Genomic DNA, 12,529 nt, shown 5'->3' on the forward strand with positions numbered 1-12,529 from the left:
GCTCATCTTTGGATCTCTGGCAGCGCAGATTTTAACCTAATTTCTAGCCTCACCATTTTCCCTACATCATGGATCGGCTGTGTCCTTTTTTGATACTTATTCAGGGGTCTTGACTTCACAACCTCCACAGGTGAGCAAAACTGTTTCCACTTGGGTAAGACCCTATTGCACTTATTGTCTTTACAGTTTTTCTTGCTCATTGAAAAAATAGTAACATAGTTATTAAGGTTGAAGGAAGACTTAAAGTCCATCTAGTTCAACCCATAGCCTAACCTAACATGCCCTAACATGTTGATCCAGAGGAGGGCACAAAAAAAAAACCCATGTGGCAAAGAGTAAGCTCCACTTTGGGGAAAAAAAAATCCTTCCCAACTCCACATACGGCAATCAGACTATTTCTCTGGATCAACACTCTAACAAGGAATCTAGTATATATAGCCTGTAACATTATGCTTTTCAAGAAAAGTATCCAATCCCCTCTTAAATGTAAGTAATGAATCACTCATTACAACATCATACGGCAGAGAGTTCCATAGTCTCACTGCTCTTACAGTAAAGAACCCACATCTGTTATTATGTTTAAACCTTCATTCCTACAGACGTAGAGGATGCCCCCTTGTCCCTGTCTCAGGTCTATGATTAAAAAGATCATCAGAAAGGTCTTTGTACTGTCCCCTCATATATTTATACATTAACATAAGATCACCCCTTTGCCTTCGTTTTTCCAAACTAAATAGCCCCAAGTGTAATAACCTATCTTGGTATTGCAGACCCCCCAGTCCTCTAATAACCTTGGTCGCTCTTCTCTGCACCCGCTCCAGTTCAGCTATGTCTTTCTTATACACCGGAGACCAGAACTGTGCACAGTATTCTAAGTGTGGTCCAACTAGTGATTTGTATAGAGGAAAAATTATGTTCTCCTCATGAGCATCTATGCCTCTTTTAATGCATCCCATTATTTTATTTGCCTTTGTAGCAGCTGCCTGACACTGGCCACTAAATGTGAGTTTGTCATTGACCCATACACCCAGGTCTTTTCCATTGATGGTTTTGCCCAGAGTTTTAGAATTAAGTGCATAGTTATACATCTTATTACTTCTACCCAAGTTCATGACCTTACATTTATCCCCATTAAAGCTCATTTGCCATTTATCAGCCCAAGCTTCTAGTTTACATAAATCATCCTGTAATATAAAATTGTCCTCCTCTGTATTGATTACCCTGCAGTTTAGTGTCATCTGCTCATATTGAAATTTCACTCTGTATGCCCCCTACAAGATCATTAATGAATATGTTAAAAAGAAGAGGGCCCAATACTGACCCCTGTGGTACCCCACTGCTATCCGCGACCCAGTCCGAGTGTGCTCCATTAATAACCACCCTTTGTTTCCTATCCCTGAGCCAGCTCTTAACCCACTTACACATATTTTCCCCTATCCCCATTATTCTCATTTTATGTATCAACATTTTGTGTGGCACCGTATCAAAAGCTTTTGAAAAGTCCATATACACTACGTCCACTGGGTTCCCTTGATCCAGTCCGGAACTTACCTCTTCATAGAAACTGATCAAATTAGTCTGACATGAACGATCCTTAGTAAACCCGTGCTGATACTGGGTCATGAGGTTATTCCTCTTCAGATACTCCAGCATAGCATCCCTTAGAATGCCCTCCAGGATTTTACCCACAGTAGAGGTTGAGCTTACTGGCCTATAATTTCTGAGTTCAGTTTTTGTCCCCTTTTTGAATATTGGCACCACATTTGCTATACGCCAGTCCTGTGGTACAGACCCTGTTATTATGGACTCTTTAAAGATTAAAAATAATGGTCGATCAATGACTGTACTTAATTCCTGCAGTTCTCGGGGGTGTAACCCATCCGGGCCCAGAGATTTGTCAATTTTAGTGATTTTTAGACGCCAATGTACTTCCTGCTGGGTTAAGCAAGTGACACTTAATGGGGAATTTTTGTTATCACTGATCATATTGTCTGCCATGGGATTTTCTTGTGTAAATACTGATAGAAAGCAGAGGGTGGTTATAAATGGTATAGTCTCTAACTGGGTCGCTGTGACTAGTGGGGTACTGCAGGGGTCGGTATTGGGACCTGTTCTCTTCAACATATTCATTAATGATCTGGTAGAAGGTTTACACAGTAAAATATCGATATTTGCAGATGATACAAAACTATGTAAAGCAGTTAATACAAGAGAAGATAGTATTCTGCTACAGATGGATCTGGATAAGTTGGAAACTTGGGCTGAAATGTGTCAGATGAGGTTTAACAATGATAAATGTAAGGTTGTACACATGGGAAGAAGGAATCAATATCACCATTACACACTGAACGGGAAACCACTGGGTAAATCTGACAGGGAGATGGACTTGGGGATCCTAGTTAATGATAAACTTACCTGGAGCAGCCAGTGCCAGGCAGCAGCTGCCAAGGCAAACAGGATCATGGGGTGCATTAAAAGAGGTCTGGATACACATGATGAGAGCATTATACTGCCTCTGTACAAATCCCTAGTTAGACCGCACATGGAGTACTGTGTCCAGTTTTGGGCATCGGTGCTCAGGAAGGATATAGTGGAACTAGAGAGAGTACAAAGGAGGGCAACAAAATTAATAAAGGGGATGGGAGAACTACAATACTAAGATAGATTAGCGAAATTAGGATTATTTAGTCTAGAAAAAAGACGACTGAGGGGCGATCTAATAACCATGTATAAGTATATAAGGGGACAATACAAATATCTCGCTGAGGATCTGTTTATACCAAGGAAGGTGACGGGCACAAGGGGGCATTCTTTGCGTCTGGAAGAGAGAAGGTTTTTCCACCAACATAGAAGAGGATTCTTTACTGTTAGGGCAGTGAGAATCTGGAATTGCTTGCCTGAGGAAGTGGTGATGGCGAACTCAGTTGAGGGGTTCAAGAGAGGCCTGGATGTCTTCCTGGAGCAGAACAATATTGTATCATACAATTATTAGGTTCTGTAGAAGGACGTAGATCTGGGGATTTATTATAATGGAATATAGGCTGAACTGGATGGACAAATGTCTTTTTTCAGCCTTACTATGTTACTATGTTACTATGAAAAAAAGTCATTTAGCATATTGGCTTTTTCCTCATCCTCCATTTCACCCAGACTATTTTTAAGGGGGCCAACACTATCATTTTTTAGTTTCTTACTATTCACGTAGTTAAAGAATATTTTGAGATTATTTTTACTCTTCTCTCTGGCAATGACACTCTCTGTCTCAATCTTAGCTGCCTTGATTTGCTTTTTACAGAACTTATTAAATTTTCTGTATTTATTTAATGCCTCATCACTACCTACTTCCTTTAATTCTCTAAATGCTTTTTTTTGCCACTTATTACGCCCCTTATTGCTCTATTTAGCCATATTGGTTTCCTCCTGTTTCTAGTATGTTTAGTCCCATACGGTATATACTGTGCACAGGTCCTATCCAGGATTCTAATAAACGTCTCCCATTTTCTTTGTGTATTTTTATGTCTCAGGATATCGTCCCAGTTAATTGCACCAAGATCCTCTCTCATCCGTTGGAAATTTGCCCTCCTGAAGTTTAGGGTTCTTGTCACCCCTCTACTACACATCTTATTAAAGGATACATGAAAACTTATTATTTTGTGATCACTATTCCCCAAGTGACCCCCAACCCTTATATTTGATATGCGGTCTGGCCTGTTGGTTAATATTAGGTCTAGCAGTGCCCCCCTTCTTGTTGGGTCCTGAACCAGTTGGGAAAGGTAATTGTCAAAAACCGATTACCTTTGCTGGAACTGCAAATTTCCATTCCCCAATCTTTTTCAGGGTAGTTGAAGTCCCCCATAATAATGACTTCTCCTTGAGTCGCAGCTTCATCTATTTGCTTTATGAGGATATTCTCTGTTGATTCCATTATTTTTGGAGACTTATAATAAACCCCTATCATTAATTTATGATTTTTTCCCCCTCCCCTTATCTCCACCCACAGGGACTCTACATTTTCATTAGATTCACCTATATTATTATCACGCAGGATGGGTTTTAAGGAGGATTTTACATATAGACACACCCCACCCCCTCGCTTATCTGTATGGTCATTTCTGAACAGACTATAGCCCTGCAAGTTAACAGCCCAGTCATGGCTTTCATCCAGCCATGTTTCAGATATCCCCACCATGTCATAATTATGCTCCAACACCGTTAATTTCAATTCGTCCATTTTGTTGGCGAGGCTTCTGGCATTAGTATACATACATTTTATGTATCTCTCTGCACCTCTATTCTTTCTTAAATTATTAATTGATCTAACCCCACCCCCCATGCCACCGCCACCCCCAACTTCCTTATTTGTGCCCAGGTCTCTATCTGCACTATCTTCCCCTCCTATAAAATCAATACCCTCCCCCCCCAATCCCTTGTTTAAACACTCCTCCAACCTTCTAGCCATTTTCTCCCCTAGCACAGCTGCACCTTCCCCATTGAGGTGCAGCCCGTCCCTAGCGTAGAACCTGTAGCCAACTGAAACGTCGGCCCAGTTCTGCAGGAACCCAAACCCTTCCTTCCTACACTAATTCTTGAGCCACTTATTAACCTCAACAATTACTATAACTCTCCTATGTTCTCGAGACAATGCACAGAGCTATTTTTGGCTAAATAAAGCGGTTTTGCCAATTTCCATTTTCTGGATAGTGAGATGCGTATTCAGAGTTTAATCGTAAAAAAGTGACATTTACAAGTTGCGGTATTTTCCTTTCCAGCATCTGAGGAACATGAGCCGCCGTCCTGCACATATATTGTGGTTGACGGATTGCTGTGGGATTACGTTAACTGTTATCACGGCAGTGTGTGTACTTTGGGAAGAGCGTAGATGTGTGCAGCACGAAGAGGCTGAGAGGCTCCTGGCATGTTCTTGTAAATATAACTAAAAAAGGCAGCCTGGGACAAAAGAGATCTAAGAGGTCCCCCTCCTCTTCCTCTTCCTCCTCCTCTCGAGGATTGTACATGTCTTGTTCATTGTGGAAGGTGAATTACCAGCTGTAATGTAAGAAAAAACATCTGTACAGAAGAAGGAATTGTTCTGCTTACTCAAGTAGGCACATATTATGTTTAGACTGAAAATCAGCAGTAATGTAAATTATACCACAAAGAGCTAGAATTCAGCTAGCAATAGTTATCTGGGGGAAAATAGCTAAAGTCATCCATAAGATCTTTATAGGGGTAATCCGTCAGCTCTCTGCCATCTCGGGAGGTGAGCGAGACCGGTGACGGCACATCTAAAGATAAGTGCAGACCTGTGTGCTCAGGTGGCAGGTACCACGCAACATCCTATTTATTAGAGTTGATGAGATATCTGTAGATGTGACTTCACCAGCCAGCAAAATCTCATGCAGAAATGAGCGATTACCTCTTTAAAGAGGACTTGTCGACAAGTCAAAAATGGCCAATTTTTGCTCTTATTTTATTCACACTGGACCCGTTTAATTATTCATTTTTTCTTTTTTTTTTAATCCACCATTCAATTCAAGAGATATGGGCCTTTTTATTTAATGCTAATTTCTGTGGTTTATACAAGGGGGTGTAGCTCACAGGATTCTCTTGGGCATGTCTTTAGGCTGCACTGCATAATTACAATGTAATTTACGTCCCTTTGCAGAATTAAAGAGTTTTTCCAAGACACAGATACTGGTGGCCCATCCTTAGAAAAATTCACAGCACAATAATTGACAATTGGAGTAAAAATATCAACTAGTTCACAGAAAAAAAAAACCAATATGCTAATAAAAAAAGTTTAACCTTTAGTAATTTAAGCTAAAAATACCGGTGCACTAAAAACAATACCATCACCAATAAATCAATATAATACTAAATAGAAAAGGCCAAGGGTGGTGCCTGGCCCTAATCTAAAACTCAATCACACCCTGCCTGGCTTCGGAGGTTGGGACCCTTAATCCTGTGTAATGGCGCCCCCGCTTACTGTCAACTGTCCCTTTCTTACCCTTAATGAACCTATGGTAAAAGGGTAGTAAGGCCTTATCACAATGATTAAGTGTGGGACCATCCTTAGAAAAGGTCAATATCAGATAGGTGGGAGTTTGACACTTGGCAGATGGATCTACACAGTAAGCGAAGCCAAAACATCACAGATCCATACACTGTTTTAGCTCTACATGTTGTATATATCTGATAGCCAACTGCTGATCTATGGGAGTGCTGGGTGTTGAATCTTTCTTGGAAATCTCCTTCATAGGGTTATATACCATGCTTGTTTCTCATAATTGTATTTGTAATGAAAGGTACATTTTAAATCAGAACTTCTCAACTATTTTTTTTTTTTCTACAAAGGTCCTACAAGCCAGAGGACGGTGGTTTCTGGGCTTCACTATTGGTCAATGTCAAAGCCAATTTGGGAGTCTCCTGTCCAATTTATGTCTCTCTACTCTGGTTCGTAATTAGGTCTTCTCTATGACCACACTGTGAGCTAAGGAAGAGAGCAGTTACATGTATCTCAAAGTGTTCCATCAAGTCAACCAGAATTAGCATACAATAGCACAAATGGAGTCTTGTTATAGAATCTCTACAGCAAAAAAGATGACTTGTTTTATAAGAGAGCCACTGTGATGATCAGATGATCGCTGCAGGTCTGACTCATGAGATCCTTAATTTAGCCAAGGAATCTGCCATCAGCTCTAGCCTTCTACATTGGAAATGTAGTGTTATATGACCACGGCTGCCACTACTTGTTGGCTTTGGCTCATCGGTGGGGGTGTCAGCTAAGTGGGAATCCCTCTTTATGATACTCTCACCTACCGTACATTTAAGCCTCTTTAAAAAAAAGTTTTCTGGAACTGATATGAAGTTAATGACCTATACTTAAGATTGAGCATCTGTATCAGATTTGTAGGAATTTAGCTTGGTAGTTCTTTCATTTCACACTTGTATTGGATTGTCCCGTCGAGAAGGAATAGAGCGTCAGTTGAGTGTGCGCTCTGCTGCTCTGTCCTGAAGAAGGACGAAAGTGCCCTGTTCTGGCGCTCGGTGGGGATCTCTATGGATAAGTCTAACCAGAATATGCTTTTAAATATTTAATTTTGTGGAAGCTGATAATTACAGTACCTTTATATCTACGTTGCAAAATAAGCTGTTCCTCACGGATTTAGAGCAGCAACCCCCGGAGGGATGGTAAAACTTTACTTTTTTCTAGTCATTCCTTAATTTTAAAGGCAGGTAAAAAGTAAGGTCACTGGGACTAATCCTGAATCCAAACTATAATTATGCAACAGTCAGTAAAGAAATCAGTCCTCTACAGTATAGCACGATGTGATAAGTATCCAAAATAGAAAAATGTCATCCTGGGCAAAGAAGTACATTCTCACTAGTTATTTCTACAACTGTTTATAAAACTGTTGTCTCAAGAAGATGACACGTGATGTTATCCAAGGCTATAACGTCAATATTGCATACAGTTATATTTAATACGTGCTTATATAGTGGATTTTCCTTGGGAACTGACATGTAAATAGAATTTGCGACAAGGCTATCTGCTCATTACACATCATTAGCCAGAAATCATAGCATGAAAAACATCTAATTCCAAGTCAAATAGAAACTGATATTAGGAGATACGGCACGGTAATGAATGAAGTGTAAGGCATGTGTCGTGATGTAACTAGAATCCAATGAGACTAGGTGCAAAATATGGACCTTGGCCCCCTCCTGCATGTTGGTCAGATTTATGGTCCCTTGTAGGCTCCAGGGCTGTGGAGTTGGAGTCGGTGTAAAATGTACTGACTCTGACTCCTAAAATATATAATAAACTGGGTTCAGTAGTGCAATGCAGGATGATCTGTCCTTAGACTAGGTCATCAATGTCTGGCTGAAGCCCGACAACTGTCACCCCTGCTGAACAGTTCGGTGTTGTTGGCTTACTTGCACACCTGGCCATCTTCTGATATTGGCTGTCGCATGGTACTACACATTCACCTCCTTTTCAAATCAATAGGAGGCGGATGTGTACTACCCTGCGGCAGCCACTATCAGAAGAGGGCCAGCTCGGCAACTGAGAATTTCCAGCCGGCGGCTGACACCAATAACACTGATTGGCGGGGTGTCGGGTGTTGGACCCCGTCCTATCAGATATTGGTGACCGATCCTAAAGATAGGTCATCAGTGAAAAAGTAGTGGACAATCTCTTTAATTTATGGACATCTATGGTTTGATTTCTTTGTGTGGATTGGATGGGTTGTTACCAAAATCTGGTGATAATTTCATGTGAATATCAACATTAGGCCAGGATCACACTTGCGAGAAACTCGTATGAGTCTCGCTTCTCAATACCCGGCACTGAGGTCGGCACTCGGGACCGGAGTGTGCGGCTGCATGTATTTCTATGCAGCTGAACACTCCGGTCTGAGTGCCGGAGGTAATGCCAGGTATTGAGATGCGAGACTCATGCGAGTTTCTCGCAAGTGTGATTCCGGCCATAGAAATGTATTCACTTAAAAAATTAGTGACTTGTTCAGTTCAATACTTATTTTACTATTACTAGTTCTTCAGCTTCACTTGCAGATCAATTCATAAGATGATTTCTCAGTAACAGAGGAGCGGGCCATGTAAAGGTATTGTTAGACTTGTCTTTGAAAGAGTTACATGAACATAAAAAGAGTTTGGGGTATGAAATCCTGCTGATAGATTCCATTTAAGTACCAAACCAGGTCGTTATAGGGTTAAATAAAGCTCCAGTTTCCATTAACATAGGTTGCATTTTCTGTATCATACATACTGTACATTTTCAATACCGTTATGTAGTTTCCTTTTTATTTACGCACTAAAATATCATAGGAAATTATGTTTTACAACAAGCCGTGTATACAATTGCTTAGAGCAAGAAATCAGATTCCAGCTCACATTTTCTCTTTTGCATGCATGACATTTTGGTATGGTTATGTATGAGAGAGCTGCACCCTGTGCTCCAGCATATCAGAGGTTACCATCCTCCTGCTCCCTCTACTGAAATACTGTATGACAACCTGCAGCCGCATCTCCCTCCTCCACATTCTTAACTATTAATCTTGCCCACTAAATTGATTTTTTTTTTAGGAACTGAGGTTTATTGACAGCTTACATGGTAGAGATGTCTGGGGTTACGACATGTCAGTGAACGATAAATAGCAGTGACAAACATTATTTAGGAGAGCTATAAAAAGAAAGAGATCATGACACAGTCATCTGGTATAAACGTAAGTTCCATTCCTGGAAGCATACCTCATGCTCGGGAAAACATGGCTCCTGTCTTGAGCTTTTTTACGAGAGCCAAGAAAAGTCACTTTCTAATAGAAACCAAAGCGTCTAAGTGTTTCTGGTACAAGACTACTGTACCCCTCCTTCCTGGACATGCGCCGTGTGTCACAGCTAAAGGTGCCAATGAGCCAGAAGTTTCATGTGTGTCTATATTGTGCAATGAGCACAGCATCGGGCTATGCCGTGCCTGACATTCCAGATCGGCTATGTGAGCTGACAGTGGAAAGTGTGCTTTCCAGTCTTCAGCACTTAACTGTAGAAGATCTCCTGGCACACCAACGCCTTGTACAATTGTGCCCTACTAGGCACAGAGACATTAAATTAATTACTCTGTGATGTGTCCCTTGGGATAGGACTCTCAGGATCTCCCTCTGTAAACTCTAGGACAAGATTTAACTGTAAGTCTACTGCTTTGTGCTCATTTTACTTTATGTTGTTATTTTATTATTTTTGTGCAAGGAAAGCATAGTTTTTATCAATCATCTTGACTGCTTTGCATAGTTCATGGGGGTCAACACATAGGGGGTACATTTAGGAAGACTTGGGTATCGCAGTGCTTTAAAAAGAAGCCGACATCCCATAGAATTGTTCGCAACTGAAAGCATGCACCATCACCTCTTATAGGTGTCCGTCTTCTCTTGGGGAGTTGTGCAAATGGCCAGGTACAACCAGCATAATATTAAAATCCATGGCCAAGACGGCTCTTCATCGGACCAGTAAATTCTCAGAATCAGTATATAGCAATAATGGACTTCAGGCTTATAACGATGAGTAGGTAGCACCACCGGATCAAACCATAGGAGAATTATTGAGAACACGTTTTAAGAGTGGACTGCTCTCTTCACCAGGTCCATTCTTGAAATGCGCTGTCAATACATTCTCCTGTGTTTTGATCCGGCAGCGCTACCTACTCATCATCGTTATCCTGACTTCCACTGAAGTATTAGTGTTTCGTACAGCAAGTCCATACCTGTTGGACGAGGCAATGTAGCTACTGTTCCCTGCCATGTTGCATTTGCTGCTTTCTTGTTTTTAGTCATGCTTAAAAGGGTTTCTCAAAATGTTGAAAATTGTTGCCTATCCATAAGATAGGTTATATATTTGTGATTGGAGTGGTAATCCAATGCTAGGCCACCCACCGACTTAGAATGGGTCTCTGAAGTGCCCGGTTAGATTCATTCTCGAAGGGGCTGCACGTCCGCCTGTTTACAGTAGACTGTCTGATTATCGTGAAACGAGCATTCTTAGAAAAGCTCATTCACAATATTTCAATGTGTTTGGCCTTTACCTTAGGTGTTTGTCTTATAAATACATCTTTTTGTATTTAGATAAAAATTTTGCTACAAAAAGCCAAATTACATTTGTCCTTCAGTGGCTATCCATGGATGTCCCAGGTCTACCACATAAGGTCTCCTATTCTGGCTCATAGAGGGGGAAAGCCCAAGTCTTGACCTCCGTATGTGGACGTTTTCATTACATTTGTCAGACTGCTCCTTTAATGTGCAACTCAGTATGCTAAATTAAGACATAAAGCAAGTATAACAGAGTCGTTAATGGCAGCTTTTTAATTGTTTCCATGTAATAACAGTACTTTGTTTTGTACATTGTTCAAAGTACTAAATCAACAAATTAAAAAAGATGCAAGATATTTTATTTTTGTGGACTAGTTTAGCAAAATATTGGACATAAATAGGTTCTCTTCTTTGGTCAGATTCTATTTGCTAGGTTGGACTCACACATCCGTGTTTGTAATCCTAGTATGGGCTGCGATGTACAGGTGGGCCGAAGGTCTCCTGACCTGGACTTGAGAACCTCTTAGACATTTTAAGACTGTCCAGTCCAGGTCTGGAGACCTGCGGATAGTCCATATAACAGACTCCTGAGTACGGACTATGAAGCATGTATGTCATATACCTATAGCTTCACAGAAGGAGCAGCATGAGGAAATATAGTAAAATATACAAATTTTATTAAAGTCAAAAATAGTAATAAGTATTGGTAGGCCATAATAAGTACATAAAGAAACTGATATAGATGTTCGCAAATAAAATATTGTCCTCACAGTGATAGTAGTAATGACTAGAGATGAGCGAATTTGATTGGATCAGGGTTTATTCGGCAAGCTATAGCACTTACCGAATAAGCTGCAGAGGGAAACCGGCTTCCTGGATTGCTGCGGCTGATCAACTTTTCGGCTCCTGGATAATATTTCATTACCTGGTGTTGCCTAGCTGCTTGTTAGCATTGCTTCATTAGTGTATGATCAGTGACTACAGTGTACAGGACAAATATAAAATTCCCATGCACCATTGATGGATATGTGCTACTCAGAACGGTCTCCCACCAGGAACAAAAACAGTAGCAGTAGCAAATCCAAAGATATCCGAGACATCATAGAGATCCTTATAGAAATCCAATTTTTATTCCAAAATACTTAAAACAAAAAAACAACATTTCTGCCAAGTGGCCTTTCTCAAGCCTAAAACATTATCGCAATGTATTGGAAAGCTTACAGGACCTACAGGTACTCCAGAGCAGTCTATAATTAAGTTCATGCCTCTTTGGAGTCTCTGGATGTTGCTTTATCATTCTGTTACGCTTTACACTGTAGCTCGTCTTGCTTTGATCGGCTGCTCAGGTGAGCACAAGCCCATCCTTGGCCTTACAGGAAGTTATGTACAGTTATGTACTGATGTAAGCGAGAGACTAGCTTGAAGAATACATTTTAGTCAATATAGTAACATGCTACTGACCCTATGTGTTATCATTTAGAAGGTTTCCAGCTATTTTAGACTTAAAAACTGCGGAGAGAAGTAGAAGTCGTCCATACTTTATGCTCCATTTATCTCCACCTTATTTGTATTTGTCCTTTCCTTTTTTCGGCATCATACATTCTTTGTGTTTGTCTTGCAGGTCGTATCTCGGAGCCGCTCTTCGTCATTATGAGATGTCGTCCTTAACTGCTTCGTTTGTACAAATTAAATTTAATGACTTACAGTTTTATGAGAGCTGTGGAGGTGGAAGCTTCGGGAGTGTTTACAGAGCAAAATGGCTGTCACAAGACAAAGAGGTGGCGGTGAAGAAGCTTCTGAAGATAGAGAAAGAGGTAAGAAGAGTCTGTTCTTCCATATAATTATTCCATTTACCTTATCCAGTAGTTACTATGTTTTTGTACAGGTGAAAATAATTTGAGGTAACATTTAATGGCCTTCAAAAAAAT

At 40.6% G+C, this 12,529-nt stretch overlaps 1 protein-coding gene across 5 annotated transcripts in view; it reads left to right on the plus strand.

The window, feature by feature from the left end:
- The window catches only part of MAP3K20 (mitogen-activated protein kinase kinase kinase 20), a 196,013-nt gene that overhangs the window by 22,798 nt on the left and 160,686 nt on the right, over nt 1–12,529 (plus strand). For 3 of the 5 annotated variants that reach the window (XM_069733161.1, XM_069733165.1, XM_069733162.1), the window contains exon 2: nt 12,223–12,415. In XM_069733161.1, the coding sequence (XP_069589262.1) occupies nt 12,223–12,415 (193 nt within the window). Of the gene's footprint in view, nt 1–9,527; nt 9,708–12,222; nt 12,416–12,529 lie in introns of those variants that run through there. The other 2 variants (XM_069733166.1, XM_069733164.1) reach the window with 2 other exon arrangements.

Source organism: Ranitomeya imitator, chromosome 7 (assembly GCF_032444005.1).
Source record: "Ranitomeya imitator isolate aRanImi1 chromosome 7, aRanImi1.pri, whole genome shotgun sequence".
NCBI classification, from domain to species: Eukaryota; Metazoa; Chordata; class Amphibia; order Anura; family Dendrobatidae; genus Ranitomeya; species Ranitomeya imitator.